Source organism: Gambusia affinis, linkage group LG02 (genome assembly GCF_019740435.1).
Source record: "Gambusia affinis linkage group LG02, SWU_Gaff_1.0, whole genome shotgun sequence".
NCBI lineage: Eukaryota > Metazoa > Chordata > Actinopteri > Cyprinodontiformes > Poeciliidae > Gambusia > Gambusia affinis.
In genome coordinates, this window is record NC_057869.1 from 29,722,032 (window position 1) to 29,746,218 (window position 24,187).

The 24,187-nt window shown below is 39.0% G+C and overlaps 1 protein-coding gene across 6 annotated transcripts; it reads left to right on the plus strand.

Annotated features, from left to right (window-relative positions):
- The first annotated feature begins 1,979 nt into the window (after positions 1-1,979).
- adgrg1 (adhesion G protein-coupled receptor G1) lies at positions 1,980-23,641 on the plus strand. 6 transcript variants are annotated; one of them, XM_044143287.1, is made up of 16 exons: positions 1,988-2,059; positions 2,232-2,384; positions 11,669-11,741; positions 15,677-15,936; positions 16,062-16,248; positions 16,424-16,463; positions 16,678-16,777; positions 18,600-18,725; positions 18,846-18,962; positions 19,639-19,681; positions 19,777-19,883; positions 20,043-20,158; positions 20,923-21,185; positions 21,276-21,375; positions 22,082-22,359; positions 22,953-23,641. In XM_044143287.1, the coding sequence occupies exons 3-16, from the start codon at positions 11,678-11,680 to the stop codon at positions 23,078-23,080; spliced, it is 1,929 nt and encodes a 642-aa protein (XP_043999222.1). In that variant the 5' UTR covers positions 1,988-2,059; positions 2,232-2,384; positions 11,669-11,677; the 3' UTR covers positions 23,081-23,641. The 6 variants fall into 6 exon arrangements, with proteins under 6 accessions (XP_043999213.1, XP_043999222.1, XP_043999193.1 ...); XM_044143258.1 differs by lacking the exons at positions 1,988-2,059; positions 2,232-2,384 and adding exons at positions 5,774-8,618; positions 10,315-10,409; XM_044143278.1 differs by having other exon boundaries at positions 1,980-2,384.
- The last annotated feature ends 546 nt before the right edge of the window (positions 23,642-24,187 follow it).

Here is a 24,187-nt window from a genome sequence, read left to right on the forward strand (position 1 = left end):
AACATGTCTAATTAGTTTCATAACAAAGTCTACAAGACCTTTGCACTCACCGATGTATCCTTTGAGAAGTCATCTGCACATAATGCATGTCGCATTTCCTTTGAACAAACCTTGTAGCTTGGAACAACATTGTGGTGCTGCTGTTTATTTCCAAAGTGATCAGAACAGGCAAACACCTGCTCACATATTCCCTATAGAAAGTCAGGGAAGTACAATTCTTTTTTTTTTTAACTCTTCGCCATTTCTAACTGAAAAAAAAAAGAAATGGACAAACAACTCAAAGTGATTTAAACTCCCTTTAGCAACAGATTTTGCTTAAAAACAAACGTGCAGACTGATACAGGTGCACAGCAGTTACAGAAACTGTAGCTGCTGCAAACAATGAGAGGAACTATCTCAGGAGGAGTGGGTTGCAAAGTCTCTTTTGCCACGATTAAATGCATCAGTCGCACAATGAAATAGGAGATAAATTACCATTTGCATGATTTATTCTGTTTTAGTGATTTCCCCTTCTGCAGCTTTCTGAGCTTATATCTTACAGAAGCAATAACAAGCAGATAACAAGGCTTCAGTCTGTAACCACTGACATCTGCTCGAGCACAAGAGACAGCGAGATAAAGCTCTTTATTTTCCCTACATATTAATAATATTCATATTAATTGTCCCACAGAGAAGCTGACATGTCACTTAAGACAGCCCCAAAGGAGTAGTTGAACACCAGATGGCAATTCCCATTAGCAGTATCCCCATTTGACCTCCAACATGTCCTGGAGATCTACAGGAGAAGATGCCCTTTTACAAAGAATCTATATAAATCCAGTTAAATAGATTAGGAGGTGTGATAGCGCAACCTAATGCAATAAGGAGCCATAACAGTTCAATTACTGAGGGAAATTGAGATCTTCTGCAGCATAATTTAGTCGCCTCAGAAAGGTAAATGAGTCATTGCCCTCTGGCCTATTTAACACTGAGCCCCCTTTCTCTGTTCACACTTGCAGTGATGGCTCACTCCTTTGCACCTGACAGAAAAATCAGTGACAAGACAAGTAACAGGAAATAGGAGTTGTCTTTAGCAAAATAAGAGCTCAAATTTGTCACAGGGAAATCTATTAAAACTTGAGAGAAAAGCAAAAAGGAAAGGAAGAAGCAAAAGAGAAGGCTAACTTTAAGTTGGCATAATTTATTCATCTAGAAGTATAGAACACAAGTAGGTCAACCTTGAGCAGACATATTGTGTTTAAGGAGAGAAGGGTCTCAGTCTATGTTCCAAACAATGAGGCTTATTGTCAGCAAGCTCATTCAAGTTTAAAACCTGTGGTCTGTTCTGTTTGTACTGATGTGAATTTTGAAGTTTCCAGTTAAACGAATGAAATGGACCAATCCAGAAGTCAGGATTCTGATTTGGAAAATTGGGAGGTCCTTGAGTAATAAATTTAAAATCTAATATGGCTCAATGCACAAGACACACAGTGTGTTTAAATTCAGGGACTGCATTCTTTGCCAGATCCTTTGTCCACTGGGAAAACTAGAAATGAGAATTGGCTCTAGACTTATTAATGATATAATAAGCAAACACAGGCTAGTAAAAATGGAGCTTGAAATCTTGCTGAATTATTTTATTCATGTAATCCTTTTAAACAGTTAGTCATTAATTAATATTTTTACAATACATAGACATGTTTCATAATGTCAATGCAAATGACAAAAGCCTATTTAAAAACCTCTTTTAAATAAAATATATGACATACATACATACAATGTCAGTTCCTTTAAAGTACATGTTTGTCAATGACTTAACAGATAACTTTGAAAAGCAATTAATAAGTGAAAAAAAAAAATCATTTACCAAGGAGCAGCCGAGGAAGTTACTTGTGTGCGCTATTCTGCTGTGGCCTGAAACCTTTATTTTGAAAGTCAGAAAAGAAAGTAGTACAACTGTATTGAAGCTGCCTTGACTTCTCTCTCCTTTACCGCCGTGACCGAACCGTCTTCTGTGTACTCGGACGGAGCGGTCCTCGCCACGTCCTGAATGAAACGCTTCACACACGCACTCTCTTCCGTGAGACTTTTTATTTTTTAATTCTGTTCGAACTTTTTCCCACGTCATTTAGAAACTATATACCATGTACAACTGATGCAATAAGCAAGTGACAGGGAATTACCCCCCGTCCCTCTGCTCTGGTCAACCTGCTTCGTTCTTAGTCAGATGAGTTAATTTGCGTTCTCATCAGAAGTTGCAGCCGCGCGGTGTGTTCCTTCACGCCGCATCTGGTCTACTCTCCCCGGGCTTGTTTGGTTTGCAACAGCGGCTAGAAGGCTCTGAGCTTCAGACGTCCAGGTGAAGCACAAAGAAAGAAGCTACAAGAAAGGAGACCTACTTCAAGGTGAGCCTGCTCATTATTGAAATAGCTGCTAGCTGTAAATGTGTGTTGTCATTGTCGACATTCCTAAATCTCGAGCCGTCGAATTTGAGTGGTACTGTTTCATTTATTATGATACATATAAAGAGCAGTAAACTACATTAAAAAATGAGCAAGAATGTATTATTTTTTAACACTGAAAAATTGTTTAACCTGCTGTTAAATAAAGAACGTAAGAGCTAATTAGCTAGAATTTCTTAGTTTTTTGGGGGGTGTTGATACAAAGAAAATAACTACTACAACGTAGTATTAAACTTTAGGCACTTACTGGGCAGACTACTATTATTAAATAACAGTAGTATAACAAGCTGGTATTAGCTGCTTAATTAGTTGGGCTATCCCTTGCTGTAGCGAGGCTGCACTGGGTCATTTCTGTCCAAAACTGTCAGCCAACCAGGACTGTGCAGCAGCAGGTGTGGTAGGGAATGTCATATAATATTATAATAAAAAAATACTATTTACATTGCTTCTTTTTTTTAATTCTAAATTAGGTAAAACATTAATTGGTAACATTATACAAATGCCTAAAGAAATACATTAAAAAAATATGTCTCCTAAATATAAGGGTGCATTTCCAGGTTTTCAACCAACTAATGTTATTAAAATAAGAGTCAGTAACCTAGTTGCTCAAATTTTCCTTTTTACAGTTCTTAGTGTTTAAAGTTATCTAATTGAGTTGACAGACAAAGTGATGCTGCATGGAGAACAGGTCTGTGAAATCATTTAGCAGCAATAGCTACGTTAGTTTATAACTGGTCCATTCTGACCTCTGTCTGACCGCCAAAAATAAAAAGCTCGGGGTGAAACTAAGTACACACTCAAAACATTTGTACGCAGTAAATAAATATGTGTTTAAAGGAACCGAGCAGCGTCTATACAGTTCTAACTCTACGTTCAGCTGGAGGATGTGGTTTCTGTCTGTGCAAAGGTGTAGAATCAAAAGTCTTCACTCGCAGGAACATCAAGAACAATAAAAAACGTGTGAAAGTAAGTGTAAAACGAGGGCAATTACCCATTTAAAAGACGTCTAAAGGAGCACATGCAGATCAGAGATGTCACTTGAAACCGAAAGTGAACGAATGTTTAAAAAAATAAAAATCCCCATCTTTTGAAATGCATGCGTTAGCGGTGACTCATAGCAGATCACCTTTTCTCCTTTGTGCTGACTTCATTTTTTTACAGTGAGAAAAAGAAAGCACTTGGTGGCAAACTAAAAACCCTTTGATCCACACCTATGTACACTCTGGGAGTGATTGAGGTCTAATAATTTGCTGGTTTTTGTCTGGAAGTGAGGTGGTTATTGATTTATTCTCAGCCACAAAGGGCTTATCTGCAGCATTCCACCTGCTCCTTCAATTTCCTCCCCATAGACACAGAGCGGAGAGCACTGTGCATCACTATGGTACTTTCCCAAAGAATGCAGCACAAATGCATCCTAGGGTGCATCCCACGTCGGCGACATTGACCTTAGAGCTCCATGTCTGAGTTTTTGCGTGGAAAAAAAAAAATGCTTTTCTGTTTTGGCCCAGTTTGGCAGCAATGTCTTATTTTGCTTGCTGCATGGGAAGATATTGTGAGTAAATGTTCACTATGACCAGTGCAATTCTAACTTTCACGAAGACGTTTGGTGTCATTGTCACATGGAACGCTGTCAGCCACAGCAAGCAGCAACAGAAAAGAAAGCCCAACTTATCTGATGACCAGGCATGCAGAAGGGATCGGCACTCCTCCCTTAGCGGTGCCTCTGGCTGAAGCACTGTGAGCTCAGCTCTATCCTTCAGTAGAGAGTTCTCTTCAACTCTACAAATCACTATTTTCGTTTGCTAGAAGGAAGATGAATTCCCCTGCCTTCTCTCCATGGACACCTTGTGCAGTGTTTGAGGACTCTGCATGCGTTTGCCTGTGCTGTTTGAGCTCGTCTTTTAAACAGGCTCTGAATCAGCCCGTGATCTTTGACCCCTTATTCACGCTCGCTGTCACTTCGGCTCTAATGCCTGACAACAAAGAGCTGCTTTTGTTCCCCGGATCCCTCTTCCTCGTGCATTCTTCCCTTCACCGCCGTGCAGACTGGAAAACTGCTCCAGGACTGTCACCCACACACTTTGTACTGTAAAGCAGGGCTGGGCAACGTTACAGTCCTAAAACATTAGAAGATGTCGGCGAGGTGCCAGAGCAGAGAGATATTGAGATCAACTATCAGGCACATTCTATCATTCTATGAACTTACATAGTTGAGATGCAACACTTACTGGTTTCAGTGGTTGCCATGGGATTGTAACAGAAGGAGATTAAATCTATCGCCTGTGAAGACGGCAGCAGATGCAGTCAGGAGCCGTGGATGTTTAAATTTCCAGAGAGCATCAAGTGCAGTGAGGGCGATATGTCTGAAAAACGTATCACGATATAAGCAATTCAGATCAGTCAATAATCACAACAAGCAATAAATCAACCAAAATAAAACAAGCTCAATAATTTCCATTCTCATAATTTATTGTTTTTCTCTTTTCTCTCTCCCTTTCTACCAAAAGCTGGATGGCAGCAGTCTTCAGTCTGGTCCGTTGGTCTCAAGTAGACCAGTTTTTTCAAGGACAGTCTTTCTTTACAGAGACTTTATAATTCATTTTGTTTTTTGTTTCTGTTGTTTTATTTATTTATTTGGGTTATTTAAAATGTCTTCCAGTTCCAGTGTTAAACGTTTGTTAGAAGTTCAAGCTTATTAATCTTTGAGTGGGTCTACTTTCATTATTATACCATTACCATTACATTACTTGAAAATGATCTCAAAACAATAATACAATCGTTTATCCCAAGAACTTCAGGAACAATTTACGTGAAGCGAAATTTGTTTTCTGGATGACAGGTATAGGGTATAGTTATTTACTATAAAGCTCATTCTAAATATGTTGTGAAATCATATTTTCATAATGTGCCAAACCTAAAATGTGGTTTGTGACGGAAAGTTTTCAAAATGACCTGCAGGCGTCAGAAAGGCTGTCACACTGCTGAGACTAACAGGAAGTGGTATTTTCAAGACTTGTTAAAAACATCAGTTTTTATCAGAGGTGCAGTCTTCCCAACCATATATATATATATATATATATATATATATATATATATATATATATATATATATATATATATATATATATATATATACATATATAATTTTATTTTATCTTTTTTTTTTATTTATCGTAAGCAACTCATGACTGTCGATGTGCAAGCTTGGTCACTTCTGCTTTATGCTTTTTTGTGGTTGTGTTTTTTGTCAAGCTTTGAACATTTCTCAAGTGGTGATTGAATTTGAATAACTTGAGGTGTCTGCAGTAAAACAGAACAGTGTAGCATGTCACGCTAGGTATGAATCAAGGGGAAGTCGATTACCGTTCCAAAGAAACTTCATGTCAGAAACCCAGAGGAACCATTTGTTCAATTTGTTAAAATCTGGAAACAATCCAAGACTCTAGTCAGTTTAATATTGGCAACTCAAGACTATCTCTACAGTAAGGTTCGAAACAGAAGTAGGCCTTGTAGATATTCCATAGTGTTTGTATGTTCTGAAAGGTTTTTCCTTCAGGTACTTTCATTTCCTCCCCATTGTACAAAAACAAAGATGCTGGAGATTGAAATGGCATGCAGCGGTTTGACTGTGAAACTTTTATCATGGTTCTCTGGGGCTTATCTAAGTGAAAACCTGATGCAAAAATTGAAATAGCGGGACTTCCAGTACATCAGATGGTGACTGTCGAAACTGAGCACATTCTTAGCTGAACGAGAACTCAGTTGTTTTCTCATGTAAGAGACGCAGATGTTTGATCTACAAACATCTAAAGGAGGATACTGCATCATCAGAATCATTTGGACAAGAATAAAGCAGTTTTGTTTCATATTGTAATTTTTGAAGCATATATGAAATTGAATATAAATTACCTTTAGGTTCTCCTATACCTGACTTTGCCTGTTGACTATTGGAGGTGGCACCAGGAGCGCCTGCAGACAGACGGATAGGATTTGCTTTTCTGTCTTTATTATTTAGTCTTATTTGTAAAATGGTAGGCTACACAGGCAGATAAGTGTGTGTGTGGGTGTGTGTGTGTGTTACATTGTGTGTATCAGATCTGCTGTTTTTGTGAGCCACGCACAATGTGGCATATTCCCGTGTGCCGAGTCGGTCTGTCACGATAATAAATTTTGCTGGGCGATAAATTGTTCCAAACGTTTTTGTGATAAACGATAATATTGTTGTTTTGAGACCATTTTCAAGAAATATAACGGTAATGGCAAAATAATAATGCAGGAGCACATTCTAAAAGATCAATAAACTTTAAATCATAACGAACATTTAACACGGGAACTGGAAGACATTTTAAATGTCCAAAATAAATAAAACAAATAAAATTCATTTTGATGTCTTTGTAAACAAAACTGTGCTCCAAAATAAGAGCTAGTTGAGACCAAAGCACCAAACTGAGGGCTTTTATCATCCAGTTTTTTTGGTGGAAACAGAGAAAAAAAGAAATAAGTGATAAATCATACCCATGGAAATTATTGCATTTGTTTTAGTTTATTATGCAATTAATTGATTTATTGATTATTGTGACAGGCCTAGTGCCAAGCGTGTCATGCTCTTGCGACCTATATTTATGTGGTCGCACTATATTTATTGTGGGCCACACACAGGATTGACATTAGGGATGTGGTTGTACTCATGTTGGTCAGGTCAGAGTTTTGTGTGTACCCTCTAAGAATATCCTGCATGGCTCTGGTAGGATCTGACAAAATAGTTCTGCATTTTCAGAGTCCTCCAGTGAAAATGGCTGGAAGTGCCTGCTGTACATCATAAACACTCATTTAGAGGAACGATATGGGGTCATTGTCTTTTTGAGGACTCAGAAGGAACCCCAGGATGTCATCCAATGTGCTGCTGGTTCAGTTTTATTGTTACCTAACTTCCTTCAAACTTTAAACCACATTGGTCTTCGAAACCTTCAAAGCTGTTTTGCTCCAGATCGCACAACAGAGACGCTTTGCTGTTTTGCAAATGTACGTCAGAAAGAGGCAACAGATGACTGGAGCGACTGAAGTGTACAAATACACACAAACTCACACACACACACACACGTATCTTTGCAGACTTTTAAGACGGAAGTTTAAAAGACTCAAAATAATTCTCTCTAGTGAAAGTATCGATGGCAACAGATTTTTATTGTTTATCCCATCAAACAAACTAGTCACAGAATCCCAGATAAAGAGAGATTTAGTCATTTTATCTCTCACTATCTCAGTGACACAAGCCACAAAGTGTGCCACCTTTCTCTGTGTTGCCTAAGAAGGAGTCTGACATTTCCATCTTCTAGTGCTGCTATGTGCTCTACTAAAAGAAAGTATATTCTCTAAAAAGATAAAAACAAAAGTGAAAACAATTTTAACAATGTAAAAAGCATTGAAAAAAGGAACAATAAGATAAAGATAAATGTAAACATTAAAAATGAAAAATGGAACATACTCACTTACAAAAATCTAACACTTCCAATCCTTTGGGTTTGTTGTACACCCTGACATTGCAGCAATGATAAAAAATGCACTCCATCGTGAAGCCCAAGATACAATAATTCTGACATTGTTAAGCTGGAGTTGAATAAGTTTTAAACCAACTCTACCATAGGTACGCCTGAAAACAAACATGATCTGTTTTCGTTTATTTTGAAATATCTCACACATCCAGTTGACTCATGCCACGGCTGTCTGCTGCCTGCATTTCACGCTGCTCCCACAGCCTGACGTTCAGAGAAACCTGTGAAGACAGTAGGCATGTGTGAGTCAGTGAGACCCCCATACGATGACAACAGAAGGGAGGATTTACTGGAAAGCCCTGCGCTTAATATAGCGATGTGGTGGGGGAGCCGGGGTGATTTTGTGATTTGGCTGGCCGCACTAAGAGGATCGCTGTCCTGGCGCGTTGATGCGTGAAAGAGAGCAAGCGAAGCATTTCAAGATAAGTGTGCATGCCAGACTTGAAACTGTGAAGTTGTGCTTCAGGAGCGCTGCGCCGATATTCTAGTTTCACATTTGCACGTTTTGCTCTGGTGTCACTTGTTCTCACAGGCAGAAGCTGGGAAGTGAAAGAGAAGGGGAAGTTTTTGCAGTGAATAAATGCCTTGTGAAGGAGGCAGATGTGCGAGATCTGCGGTTGGAATTGTGAGTTTTAGCCATAATCCTGTGATCCCTTCACAGCGTTTACACGTTCCAACCACTTCAAAGTCAGAGAACGTTGCTAACATTCACAGATAGATTCCAATGAAGACTACTAGAATAAAATGATGTTTTGACAATAGCATTTTTTCATTGTAAAGGTTAAATGAATTGATACCACCCTTGTTTTAACTAGGGGTGAGTACATAAACAAATACACTGAATGAATGAATGTATGAATGAATGCATAGAGAAAACAGTAAATTAGAGAAATAATTACTCTTATCTCATTCAAAAATTAAAAGCATAGGAATAATAACGTGTCAGTTTCAGTGAAATGTTATGAGTTCTGGTAAATTATTTCACTTGTAACATGGAAAAAATGTCTTGTTATAAATGAAATAACCTGCTAGTATTTTTAAAATCAATATTAATGACTTATTTTCTAAAAAAAAAAAAAAAAAAGCCCCCAGGTATTGTTGAAAAGTTACTTTTAAGTTAGTTTTGTCTTATTTGAAGTGTACTAAGATATTTACACTAGAAACTTGGCCAAAAATACTGGGCAAGATCTTGTGTTCCTGCAGTGCAGTTTGTATCGATGGTTTCTTATTGAAAGTTTGACTTAGAAGACCTGACACTTGACCTTCACTTATTTGCAAAGATGCTTTCACTGTTCCCACATGGTTTTATTAACGGGCTCCTATCAGTTAGCATGACTGTTTTTCTAACTGCTTCTTATCGCAACAGAGACAGAACAACCACAGGAAGTGACAATGGGAGTTTTCCTTTGAATATAAACTCCAGATAGCATTTTGAAACCAATCTTGTCCCAAATTTAGATGACCAGCATCTAAAATGAATGCTCATCAAAATGACATGATGTGTAAGAAATACACGTTTATGGTGTATGCACCTTTTGACAACGCAACAAATCTGTCCTGCCACATGAATTTGACTAATCTGAGTATTAGGACTGGAGTTAGATATTGGTATTGTGAGCTGTTGCTATGTAGGCCTCAGACATGGACAAGTCCTCGGTTTGGACTAGAGCTGCTGTGCTGTATGAAACCTTTGCGCAGCTTTCTCCGGTGGCTTTTGCCTCTGTGGGTTTGGAGAGCAGCCGTTTCTCAATCTTTAGCCACATATAGTGGCGTCACTGTGTCACATATTCAACAGAGAAAATAACAAACCAGAATAGGATGTATTGTAGTAGGGTAAAGGTTTACACGTACAGTAATCTGTTTTATGGTTTGTCACTGTAGGTCGGCCTCATGAAGAGTAATAAACATAACTCTTGCATAAAAATCCATTCATTTATGGGAATGGAGATGTTTTGCTTCAATGCCACCAAAAAGCACTTTAACCAATTTGACCTGACCTCAGGTTCTCCTCACCTATCAGGTGTCCTACTGTACTTATCTATATATAGATGTCTGGCCCCTCCATGTCTGAGTGACTAGGTATGGTGTCTTGTCTCCGTAGTTTTTCATCTCTTTTTTTCTTTCTTTGCCTTCCCTTCTGCAATGTCTGCGGTTCAACCAGTTCCTGTCTGTCCTGTGATGTTTTGGAGATCTGTAACTGCTCTGTTTCCCCTCCACAATCGTCAGCATCTGTTTGCATCTCTTTCCACAAATGCTGTCTGTCACGCACGTTGTACAGAAACCCAGCGTGCTCCCACAAGCAGCCTCTGCTTTGTTTTCAGACTCAAACCTGCAGCTGTTTGTGGAGTTCAGGCTAGCTTGTTCACCGACACCTTGGCGAAGAGCGTCTAACGCGTCACACTCGGAAGTTAGTCTGGTGAGCTGGCATCTTAGGCTGAAACCGAGAACACTTCGAGCGGCAGACTGTGTTTGATGGGTCAATTTGCAAGTACGTCTGGTAGGAACTACGTGATTTTCTGAAAGTATGATGCAACCTGGTGTAGTTTTCTTCAGATGCCTCCTTCGTAGTTCTTGAGGGAGACGTGGTTTCAGCCCAGTTTTCACATCCTCATCAAATATTTTAACTCTCTTCCTCAAAATATTTACATGTTCTCCAATGAGTCTATATGGACCGCAGTGTCCTCATGACAGTTATGGGGTTTTGATTACATCATTGTCACATGTTTGGGTCAAAACACAACAGTAAAGACGTCTAGGATGTCGGCTTGTGTTTCCTCTAGGCTTCTTTCCCTCTAAACCTTTTCCTTCACCTTTCATTCTTCCTTTTCTCCTTTCTTTTTCGTCTCTGCGTCCATTACATTTGAAATAAACTAAAAGCTATTTCTAATGCAATTTCACATATACATCAAGTGGAACATCATGGTGAAAGCTGTAACGCTTCACTTGTGAAAGGAAATCCATCCATCCTCACCTTGACAGTCAGACAACAATCCCGAGTGCAGTAGTGCCATTCATTAGAATAAGGGAAAACCAAAAGAAGGCCCTATTCACCAAGCACACCACTGGCAGTGTGCTCTAACTCTACTGATTCTTCTTTTACAGAGGGAACATGTGCAGACCTGTCTATTTTGTTTCCAGTTTCAGTGGAAACTTCTGCTTTTGCAGTAAAGTGCTATCAGGCTACGCTACCACCCTCCTTGAGAAAGTAAATGCTGCCTGCTAAAGGGAGGCAGCGAGAACGATCCGCTGATGCATGTGGGAGCCTGGCCGTTAAAGGGAAGGCCTGTTTCCAGTGATAAGAGCTCATAAGGGTCCTTGTGTGTATTTTCAGCCTGAGTTCATTGGTATTCAGTGATATAACAGGACAGATAGCAGGTCAGGCCGCTGGATAACAATCGTATCATTAAAAAAATGTTGCATTATGTCAAATATGAGGAACCCCAGGATACTTTTTTGTTTTATTCAGGAAGTGTCTGTACAAAAAGGCAATTTAAATTTTTTTTTTTTTCCAGATTTGCCTTTGTATAGTCAGGTACTGGCTTTTTTTTCATTGAACTCTGTGGTTAATGAGCAGCCACTTTTAATTTAATTGCTGAATGCCACTCTACTTGCAAACCACAGGTTGGTTCCTTTTTTCTTACTGTATTTCTGCTTTTTTTTGCTTCACCTTCACAGCTGACAGCCATGAAGACCCAAATGGCGGATCATCTAACGACTGTGTTTTTCATCATCAGCCTCCTGTCAGCTGGTAAGACAACGACTTTCTTAGTGTAGACTTGCCCATTCTCAGCTCTTCCTATAGTGTAGTTTCAGCTTACTGTGGTGCAATGTAATGAATCCAAACATTGTTGACTTCTGGCATTAGTGATTTCAATGGACTGAGAAAAAACCGACAGAAAAAAATTAAAAATAACAGAAACAAGTCTTAGTATTTATATTTTTCCATTATTTTGTGCTTATGATGTTTCCGCCATAACAGGTTCCTCATATCTGGATTCAAATCAATTCAAACTGGGAAACCTGTACTTATTGCATGCAGACTGGTGCGGTTGACTGGGTTTTGATGGCTTAGCACTAATAAACATAGCACATACAACCAATAAAACAATATTTTTATTCAGAAATGTTCTGTTATGGAGAAGACAGACACTTGTCCAGTAGACAGTCACTGACACCCTGACAACAAGGCTCAGCTACCAAAGCTCATTCACTGAGCCCTTTTTCAAGTATATTAGTGAAAGGTTTAGTGGAAGTAAAAAACCATTGCCACTTTGAGAGCATTTTGAAGTAAAGAACATTCAAAACAGTCTATTGTTTTGAATAGAGACATTATCAGAAGTGTCTTACCAAGAGTAAGGAGAAAAGCAAATGGCTCAGAGTCCAAATTCTTCTTTTCAAAAGAAACTAAACTTTGTATTTCATGTGGAAATCAACTTCTGGAGGAATAGTAGAATAGAATGCACATGGGTTGATGACTTGAGGAGCATTGCTAGTGTTGGTTCACTGTTTCCCCAAAGTCAGACAAGGAGTCACTTCATGCTGAGAGGCGTTATGGAGGCAGTAGCTGCCAAGGAACAAACGTCCTACTTTAATGACCGTGGTGTCATTTTGCTTGGTTTGCTGGCAAGCAAGCCTTACCTGAACCCCGTAGAGAATCTCAGACATGACTACACATGTGGCTTTAGAAGCAACCTGAGCTTCCTGAACCTCTCTGCAGAGTCCCAGGATGAGCTCCTTCATGCCAGAGAGGCAGGAATTCTTCCAAACAGTGGCGCAAAAAGTGACTATGCAGCGTATGCAACACATAGGGGGGCTGCACTAGATGGCGTGCAAAAAATGATGTGGGGAATTTTTTTCTAATCAGCATTTTATGTACTTAACAGCTGTTTGTATATGAAATGATCAATATCAGAGGAACAGCACTGATTAGGCGCCCCTCCCCTCCTACCAGCCGCTCTCCCCTCCCATACAAGTAGTTTGGGCAGCGGCCCTTCGAGAACACACTGAGGCGTGTTTTTTTTTTTTCTTTTAAATTTGAATTGTATTAATACACTCGACAACAGGGAGCTAAAGATGGGGTGACAGAAAAAAATTTCAGGGCAAAAAACGGAAGAGGGGGAAGGATAAAGATGTTGGAGAGACGAAGTAAAGCTTTTCAAAGTGGTTGAAAGACAGAAGGTAAGTAATGTCAGTGTATCAACAGGAGAGTTGTAAATATTCAGGTTTCACCGATCACACACTTCTCAACAATAAGTGTAATAATAATGACCAAAACAAACACAGGAAATATTAGGGTCAGCTAAATTGTCGTTGCAGTATCTAAATAGGAAAACCACAAACTGACGCTGTTGTCACGGTTGCTTAGAACCGGACATTATGCAGCCGCAGTGAGCTGCTATCAACCCCCATCTTTTTAAAATGTCCACCCGATACTACACCGTCCTTAGAAGCAAAAACTCCAGCAAAAGTGAAGTTTAATAGGAGCATTAAAAAATGTGTTGGCGATATTCAAGGTACACAGTGGGTTTGATATCAGACAGAATGGGTCAGGAGAGGAACCACAGACCCGTCAGAACCTAAAGAACCAAACATCAATCTCTTCATCCCTCTGTCATTTCCTGAGACCGTAAAATAATATAAATGGCAATTTAAAGAACAAATCATACAACTAGATTAATAGTAAATAAATAAATATTGTGAAGAGAACATTAAAAATGTTTGTTAGGATTGTGTAGACAAAAATGTTGATATCTTTTATAAATAATGTTTTGTGGTTAATATTATTTCACCATTTTATTAATGTGGGTTGCCAGTTTGGATCAGGCTTCCTATCAAGCTATAAAATTGATAGGAAACATGCTAACAAAAAGCCTCAGACCTGCAGCTCATAGGAGGTTCTAGACACAGGCTAACAGAAGAGGCTCTTTGGCTCACTTATATATTAAATTATAAAATATTGCCCTGTTTTTTGTTTCATTCTTTTTAATTGCCCCATAGGCAACAATTTATTCACATATATGTGCATTTATTATTATTGATACTAATATATTAACTAAAGATGAGTTGTACAAGTTTATGTCATATTTTTTTGGGAGGGGCCTCTGATGACATGTTCACATGCACCTCAGAAAGTATGTGGTTGCGCCCCTGCTTGCAAACAAAGTCCCAACTAAATACTGAGTTACATCATGTTCATTAAACACACATTTCTGTATTAAAACTCCCTTTTTAATTGACCCAGTCTTTTGTAAGGTTCAAAGTTTCTGAAAAATTTGTTAGGCTTTCTTATAAAAATGAACAGAAATAATGTTGTGTGTTGTATCCTAAATGTTTTTATATATCAGACAGAAATTAAATCACCACACTATTTTTGTCAGCAAAAGAAGGAGATGTGAAAGAACAGTCCTGTTTACTACGATCTGCTTTTCTAAGTTGTGCTCAGTAATAGGTGTGGTCATCAGCTCTGCTGACACATTTGAAATCTTCTTGACCTCGGTGCTCTTTCACTTGTGCAATCACTATTTCAAGAATTATCTGCAAAATGATCTTTTTATTCTTTCTTAAGTAAAAGTTAAATTGGAATTCACACCAAGCAGAGCTACTATTTACTCACTAATCCAAAACTTCAGGAAACGCTCTTTTCCTGAAGTCGCATCAAATCAATCAGAGGTGGAAATGTAATAAAACGCTGCAGCATGTACAGTATATGCTACTGCGCTTTGTGATTACCAAGAATGACCAGCGTGATTTCAATGTGTCGGACGTAAACTGCCATCACTGCATCCATCTGATTAGTAAATATTCTAATTGACTTTTATGCAGATAACATTTTAATATTTAAGAAATATATGCAATGTGGCAACATTTCATGTCCTTTTGGGATATATAAAGCATTTTAAATCAGATTGAACTGATCTAGACATTTATATTCATGCTTTAATTTAGTCATTACTTGATTCATTTTTCAGTTGCGGGGTGTTCACAACTTAGTCAGGACAGGACAGTGGCATATCATAGCTGCTAATATTTCCTGCTCTGTATTAGAAGGAGCCCTTCAAAAACACTGGGAGGTATCGCAGGAATAACTGAGTAATTCTTATAGTAGGCTAAAGGAGTGCAGAGGATGGATGACCTATTTATGGAAGGTACAGTCATGCCATTTAGTCTGTTAAAAGAAGCTTTCAATATGACAGTTTAAGGGGATTTTTGGAAGTATTTACAGCTAAACTCTGCTATATTAATATAGTATCTAAAACTGATTCAGAAAGAATATGATTAGTTGCCTGGCAATTTACAGTCAGTATCATTGTTTTATTAAAATCATTTAGACACAAAACAGAATCTGTGAAAGTGTGAGACTGGTGTGGCAGTGGGATCTAAATATTACACGTTAGGGGTGGACATTTATTGTTTATCGTGATAAATTTCTTACCATGATAAGAATTTTAATTTATTGTTGTTAAGATTAATTCCTGTTAAAATGGCCCTTGCTGTTGGGATTGTGATAATGATGCTGATAGATTCTTGATAGTGTTAAGACAGCCATATTCTGAAGAAATGATAACTGCAGTTACATTAGGTAACTGTAGGTAACTCAGATACATTAAATGTGTTAGAAAGTAAATAAAGTTTATCTAAACTCATAATTCACACGAATAATAGACATATCTGTCATTTCAACAGGTTCAAGTGAACATGACCCTTTTCTGGAGTTTTGTGGCAAATGGCGCCATGGCAACAATCCCCTGAGCCTGAACATTGACATCTCTCCAGGTCATGGTTTGCTCAGTGTTTCAGCCAATGAGAGTTTTCTGTCTGTCAGAGGAAGACTCACTGCAGAGTGTGAAAAGACTCAGGTGATTCCTCTCGACAAATATGTAATTCATCCAGATACGGACTTCTGTCTGCACTGGGAGCCTCTGCTGGACCAGATGATGCTTAAGGTGAGTCAGTAAAAGAAGACCATGCTGGTTGTGTTTTGATTGGTTGAGCTCACATGTCATTGTGCATTTCTTTAACTGTCTTTTAAAAACCAGTAGTTTAGTTTTGTTTTTATTGTTTTCTTAAGGTTGGAGAAAGAAATCTTATTCTTTGCCCTCCTTCAAGTCCTGCACAAAATTGTTGCACAGATTTAAGTAATGGGCCCAATATGCCTGAAGCGAAATATGGTATCGCTAAAGGAAGAGTCCGAAATGATGACATCACAGATAAAACATTGGAAGGCTACAACTTCAAGGGACTGTTCACTGACTGCAGTAAGATGGATTTTATTAAATGAAACATGTAGAAATGGGTTAAAGTTGGCAACATAAATTGTTCAACAATCACGTTTAGCTGTTTAGTTTATTTTATCCACTTTTGTTCATTTCATTTTTTTAAATGTGTTCATGTGAACAAAGTAATCCAACCCTATAACTTGTTCCTCCACAGAGAAGTTGTGTGACCTCGCTAACCAGACCTCTGTCAAAGGGTACGTTTTTTTTTTTTTTTTCACCCTCTGCCACATTTCATGACACAGTGTTTTAGACAACACCCTTCCTCATCTGTGTTTGTGTTGACTACTAATTTCACTGATCGCAATGCTATTGTAATCAAGGACCCATCCATAAACAGGAAGCATTGTTTTTGCCTCTGAGATAAAGTTGCTTCTTTTGGGCTTGAAGATGTTTCTGTTTTTGGGACAGGTCTCATGACACCGAACATCCGTGCTCTCAGAGATACAAGAACGAGATGAAGAAAGATTTCAAAGGGAAAAAAGTCTCAACAAGTGGACCAAAGCAAAAGGTTTCATATCAATATTATATTTACACTTTCTGAAGAATAGCTAAAGTTACATGCTCTGTTTTTGAAAACAAAAGTCTTCTTATTTTGTGCTATAAATCAGCACCTTAATTTTTTTACATTTCATTACTTTATGAACACAAATTTTAATGTCTGTTTTTGAGTTTTTATGTGACAGCTCAATACAAATTTGGTGCATAATTATGAATTAAAAGAAAAATTATACATTTCAAACTTCCTCAGAAATAAAAATCATGAAAATGTCATATGTATACATTCAGTCCCATTTACCCTGATAAATAAGATCCAGCTGAAACAGTCGCCTCAATCTGTTACCTAATTTGGTCAATAGGGTTCACCACCATGTAATGTATTCTTGGTATAAATACACCATGAGGAACATGGTGGCGACAGCATCATGCTGAGGGAAGTTTGCCTTTTTGCAGATGTGAAAATTCTATAAGATTTTCATAAAGGTGTGCAGCTAAATACTTATGTGTAATATAAATGAAGAAAACATGATTACAATCAGATAACCGCTTCTTCGTACTGATATTTTGAGAAGCCCTGAAGTAGAAACTGTCACAAAGTCTTCAGCCTTTAGTCACAAATCTGTAATACAAAACACAAACTTAAAATGTAAAACTTGTTCTGAGTTATAAAAAATAAATAAAACAACATCCTTTTTGAACTGTTTTACAGTTAGCAATAGTCTGGTACTTTCTGCTGAGTCGACTGTAGTCGGATCACCACCAAATTACTGTTTTCTAAAACATCCTGATCTTCTTCGAGAGCAGAATCTACATCCTTCATAACACAAACTTATTCAGCAGATTAGTCAAGAGAAACTATTATAGATTAGAACCGAAACTGTAAATCCAGCAGCTTTACTCTGGCTTTGGCTCCTTTTGGGTCACTGAAAGAGAAAAACAACCATCCAGACACGTGGGAGCCCAAAGCCACAGTTTGCAGGTTGCTTTCCCCCCCAGTTTGGTTTCACTATGAGCCCACCACAAAATATCCTCTCTTTGATAATCATAAATACTGAATTCAGTGGCTGAATTGCAGCCACTGGATCTAGCCGCTGCAGCTCTGTGTGAGGGAATCAATTCATACATAAAGTGCAGCTTCAGTTGCTTCTTAAGCAGCTCTGCTCTGACAGCCGTCAGTCGTTTAAAAGTATTTTATGTTTTGAACTTGTTGCTCTGAAGAACGCGACATAAAAATGGCAGTTTTACGTGTCCATTTGTTACAGACTGCAGCGTTTCAACCACATCGGTAGCAGCTTGATTGTATTACAGACGTCACATTTCACCCACATCTTTCTGGAACAAACATACTTTCACACCTTAGAACAACATTTCTGATGATTTGGGGGAGTGAAAAGGGATTGCATGAAACTAGAACTAAAGGTTGTTAGTCGCTGAGAAAACGGTTGACTGTCACAGAGGAGCGCAGGGTTTAAACGAGGGGGGACTTAATGCTCACTGAAGTAGAGGGCAGTAGTGATGGAGAGGAGAGAAATAGGTGAGAGGTTTGCCACATGAAAGCCCAGTCAAGTAGAGAGCAAAGCGTCTTAAAATAAAGTCACCCGGCAATCAGCAGACACATCTACTCATTACATGTGTATACAGCAGCAAACAGCTGCAGGGTGGCACAGAGACGGGTCTGATAGGCTGAGAAGTATCTTCATTCACTTGCAGAAAAGCGGTTCTCTGTTTATGTGGCAGGTCTTGACTTGTGAGGGTGTTTTCCTGATTAAGTAGGAAGTAAATCTCTCACATCTGTAACATATTTCCGTTGTGTGCATGTTCTCTGTCTGTAGACCTCTGTCACCGTCGACCTCCCTCCTGCCCTGAAACCAGCCACGACAACAATGAGCAAAGTGTCCGTGACATTCTATAAGAACATCTCCATATTCCCGGCTTTCTCTCTGGCACCACATAAAACTGTAAGGAGATCCAATAAGCTTTCAGTTTGCCGTTTTGTCTCCCTGCTAAATCCACTTTCCCTGGTTCTCTGTGTAATGTGGTTGTTGGGCGGTAAACGTGTGTCTGTGGGTAAATTCCAGGTAAGCGCCGAGGATGCCAGACCTCTCCTGGATGTGGTGGAAATCTCAGTGGAGAATGAGAACATCACTGATTTGCCTGAGCCGATCAAGATTTTCTTTGACCATGATTACATACCTGTAAGTTTGTTTGGTTGCTTTGAATGTTTTGTTGATGTCAAACCTTCTCTCTAATAGTGTATTTTTCCACACTTTTATAACAAATCATACAACTATGCTGGTATCAACCAACGTTTATACCATCTGTTAACTGGTGAAACAGTAAAGCAGGGAAAACTTTATGTTTTTGTTGTTAAAGTTCAATTGAAAACCATTTATTATTTTCCTTCCAATTGACAGTAAATGCACAATTTTGTTTTGTTCTATCACCAAAATAAATGATCACAAAGAGGTTTGTTAGTTTGATAGTAAATAAGTTCATGGGTTTTGGTGTTGGTTTTCAGAGTCCAGTTCATAGTGTGTTAGCGGAGAAAATTACAGATGTGACTTATTTCTAAATCTGTTCTCAAAAACAACTTCTTGTTTCTCACTCAGAGCGATTTAGAGAACACACCAAAACCACCGGCAGGTTTCTCTCCTGCTGGTGCAAAACCAGCCGGCAACTTCACCTGTTGCTTGTTGCACACAGCTGGCTTGCATATTCACATTAGGTTTTTTTTGTTGTTTTTTTTTTTTTTTAGATGGTGACAGGAAACCTGCAGTTAATTTGCAGTTGAGTTTGCAGCAATCATGCGTCCAAAACTTTATCTGTGTGAATAAAACTTCCTGCGTTTTTTTTTTTTTTTTTTTCCTCCAGTGGAACCTCAGAAGAAAATGTGTTTCCTGGGACACTAACAGAGGTCGGAAACGTTTGAATCGAGATTACAAACTGATCATGTAACGCTGTGTTTTATTCAATAATGATTCCATTATTGGTGTCATCTCATTGGTGCAGATCCTTTGGAGGTGAACTGGTCGGGGTTTGGATGCAAGACAAAGAGGAAAGGATCAAGGCACACTGAGTGCCAGTGTGACCATCTGACTTACTTCACAGTGCTGGTGGTGAGACATGCTGCTCAGACTCTTTCTTTCTTAAAAAAAATCAAAGAATCAGACAGAATTTTACTTCTCTTATATATAAAAATGAATTTATACACAAAAGATTTTATTTTTTACTGCACAACACCTCGTTGCTCTACTCATTGCACTGTTTTCTTGCAGCAATTGGAGCCTAAACCGGTGCGCCACCTACTGGCACTTACTGCTATTACCTACGTAGGCTGTGCAGCATCCTTCATCAGCTGCATCGGGGTCATGGTGTTTTTCTGCAGGAACAGGTGAGCCAACTCTGAGCACATCGAGCAAATCTGCAAGTTTCACTTAGGTGGATTTAGGACTTTTCAAACGTCATGGTTAATTTATTTTAGGACCTACATGAATTGGGGAAAAATGACTTCAGGAAATTAACTCTCTTTGCTTTGCTGTTATGCAGCAAATCAGTGGATTCTTGTGCATCACCAGTGACTTTCATGGAAAGCCAGTGTCTGCTACTTTGAGCTCTTTCTAAATCTCTCTAGCAGAGCTCCGTACCTCTGTGACAAGCCTTCTGATTGGTCAGAAATACTGCAGCATAAATACAACGCCTAGTTGTGACTGGTTTATGGTCAAATGTCTTTTTCACTTTTAAATCACTGATGTATTCACACATTCAATGTATTTCTGTAACCAAGGCCACCGGTACGTTTTGCAGCTGTAAGGTTGTGAAAATCTTGAGAGAACTCATAACTCCTCTATTTGGATAATGAGAAACCTTTTCATACCTCATCAATGAGTATTAATTAATGCTTGGTTTATTTGTCTTATTTGTATATTCGCTGTACCATTCCACTTTATTGACTTGTTTATTTATATTTGCTGGTATGTGTGGATTAGTTGGGTTGTTTTTCACATCTGGTGTGAGGTTCATGTCAACAGAGCCTCTAGAAATACTTAAACTGAACAAAATAAAACGTTGGTCTGTTTAGATGTCTTTTTCCCCTCTTGTTTTCTCCTGTGTTTGTTCTTTGCTAACCTGCTCCCGTCTCTTCCTGTGTCCCGTCAGGAGGCGGACCAAGGAGCAGTCTGTAGCCATCCACCTGGGCTTAGCTTTGGCCCTGGCCCTCCTCAGCCTGCTCTTCTTCTTTACTGGGGTTCTGGCCAACGTGGGAGGTGACGATGTGTGCAGCTGGGTGGGGGCCCTGCTCCACTACGCCCTGCTCAGCTCCCTCACCTGGATGGGGATAGAAGTGCTTAACACCTTCTGGTTGATCTACATGGTGTTCAGACCCTCCCCGCCGCCCTACGTGTGGTACCTGATCGGTTTTGGTGAGCGTGGATAGCGTTGTTTCACAGTATGACCTTTGTCTTAAAGGTGAAGCCTTGTTCATGTTTGACCTGTTAAACTGTCTGTCCCAGTCCTCCCAGTTGTTCCTGTTGGTATCCTGGCTGGTGTGGGGGATATTTATGGAATGGCAGAAATTGAACCGGCTGACAATGAAGATGATCCTTATCGGATGTAAGATTTCTCACATCTGATCCAACATAACATCCGACTTTTTCTGGGTGGTACATAACAGAATCAAGAGCTCTAACATGTGCATGTCTGTTAGAGCAGTGTTTTTCAAATTGGGGGGTGTGGCCCACTGAGGGGCCACCAGAGGACATTAGAGTGGTCTCAGAAAGGGAAACTGGAACAATGTTATGTTTTTTTTAGCAACAAATCTAATCTGTTTTTGCATCACAGCTATAAAATATAAGTTAAATTCTAAATTTAGTTTAAAAGTCTTCCTAGTCAATTGTGTTTCTATTTTAGATAACTGCACAGTATTTAGTTACAATCTTGTACAATGTATTATGATTAGCATTATTGTTGATTTTTTTCTTTACATATCTTCAACACTTGTTTATCTTCAGTGTAAACCTGTACATCTTCATCCTGCTGTTATATCTGAATTTTTCCCCTGTGAGACAACATAGGTTGTTTCTATTCTATAACAACTTATTGAAAAGTTATTTGCTATACTGCCAGCTTTGCTCCTGAATAAAAAAAGAGAGAAAACATTTCAACAGCTACTGAATGTTCACATATTTTGTAGCATTGTCTGTGGGGAGCAGAGGGAGTCCGTAGCCTGAAGCTAACGCTGTTTGGGAGGCTATAGAATGGAAAAGTTTCAGAACCAATAAAAGTTGAATTCAGGATCTTATGTTGTTATTTTTTGCAGGTGCTGGATGAAACTGAATGAACAAACTGCTTTACTAGCTCACTACTTCACCACCATGGCCCTGCTGGCCATCCTGGTGTCTTCTGGGGTCGTGATGCTCTTCCTGGTGTTCCGGGAGATCCGCACCAGGGACGAGTGGAAGCAGAACCGGGTGGCTTTCCTCAGCATCTGGGGACTCAGCTGCCTCTTTGGAGTAACCTGGGGTCTGACCTTCCTGAATGTGGAGCCACTGTCAGACTTGATCCTCTTCCTCTCCTGCTTCCTGAACTCCTTTCAAGGTTTGTGTCAGTGGTGAACATCCTGTCCTGTTTGCACTTGTTATGGTTAGTTTTTGCTAAAGCTCAGGGTTTATTATCTCGTGTGATTAAATTCAGGGTTGTTGTTTTTTTTTATTTTTTTTATTTTAATCTGGTGATGCACAGAGACACTCATTGTTGTCTCAGAGAGATAGGTTCCTTTGTATCAATGTAGGAATGATGGAGTGTTCGGGTATAATCAAGGTCACTAAAAGCTGCTTCCTCTCACATGGACCACACAAGGTTTTCATCCAGATCTCAAAGTTATTTTCAGTTCCCTTTCTGTCAGCAACATTCCTTTTCATGAGAATAATTGGCACCATATTTCCTTAAAATGAATTTCTGAATGTATTGAACACAAACAGAATACAACAAGCAATCCAAAAGTAAAACAAAAATAAATAAAGGACAGTAGTGAGTATTTAGCATACAGTCAACATTTATATTTCTTGTCCATATCATCCTTTGGATGCTCTGGGTCAGTTCTTTCTCCATATTCTGCTTCCATTACCTACTCATAAATCATTTTGAACCAAAACTGTGACCTAGTGACTGAATCCTGTTTCTGTTTCCAGGTTTCTTCCTGATGCTGAGGTTCTGCATGATGAACTGGGTCCGGAAACAGGCCAGGAGGTCGGTTCTGGGCAGCACCAGCTCCGGGTCCGTCAAGCAGCACATGCTTCAGTCGACCGAGAAGAGCTAGCCACTCCGAGTTCAAGGTGTGAGGTCGACTGTGAGACACAGATCATTGTACATAACAAGAATCAGTCCAGAGGCAGAGTTCTGAGCTCAGGTTTCCTGTGAGTTTGTTACGTTGTGATGTTCTAACAGAAAACACTGACAGAACGAGCACTGGCTGAACCAATAAGATCGATACAATCACTTTGAGGCAGAGTTTAGTGGTAGAACCACTGACTTCGAGTCAAGGTTGTGATGATGAAATGGTATGATAATCCTAACATGCTACTGATATCTTGTTCCATTTGAAGGGCTTCTCAGAGACCAAAATCCATTATTTAAGCTTTTCTGTATCAGCTTTTCTTCAACATATTTTTATTTAATGGACCTTATAATAATCTATCAGTTATATCACTTTTTTGCAGCAAAGAACAAGTGATTGTGTCCCGTGTGGATTCGGTTCTGACAGCAGATTGTTTTCTAATGGACCTTCTCCCTGCATTACATTCAGGTCCTGGAGCTTTTCACAACACATCAACATAATTAGCAGCTTCGCATGCTGACACCAATCAGGTGGAAGTGACATCATCTAACTATTGGCATATAACTGGTCTGTGAAAACAATCAGATGTTTCATGAATACAAATACTGCCAGATTCTGGCCATGTTCAACTTGATGGGCGCTGACAGCTGAGTCCTAAAATATGTCAGTGAACGCACCACAACGAAGTCTATTATATAAAAAAGTAGCTAAAATGCTCATTTTATCTGGAATGCTAATGTTAGCACAACGGCTACCACAAGCATGTTGATTGCAATCTTTGGTGTGGATAAATTCTCAGAGCAATTCACAAGGAGACTGCTAGCAATGCTACATGCTAATATAAGACTGTTTCAAATATCCCCTCCACAATAAGTCTGATTGTTTTAAAATAGCGGCATCCTGTTTTTAACATCCGCTCACACACACCACACACACACACACACACACAGTGTGACGTTGTGTCTGATCAGAATATAAATACCCGAAGATTGTTTCTGACTGGAAGGTTGTATAAAAATGTACAATTCTATAATTATAGCTAAAATCTGTCGAGGAAAAGTGAAAAGAATCACCACTTCCTAAAGCCAC

Bases quoted from the DNA above. Each gene is read 5' to 3' on its own strand.
- adgrg1 (XM_044143251.1), top strand. From the start codon at position 10,245: ATGCTGTCTGTCACGCACGTTGTACAGAAACCCAGCGTGCTCCCACAA. The intron at 10,410-11,668 runs GTGAGCTGGCAT...TCACCTTCACAG, and splicing joins CACACTCGGAAGTTAGTCTG to CTGACAGCCATGAAGACCCA. The intron at 15,937-16,061 runs GTGAGTCAGTAA...TGTTTTCTTAAG, and splicing joins TGGACCAGATGATGCTTAAG to GTTGGAGAAAGAAATCTTAT.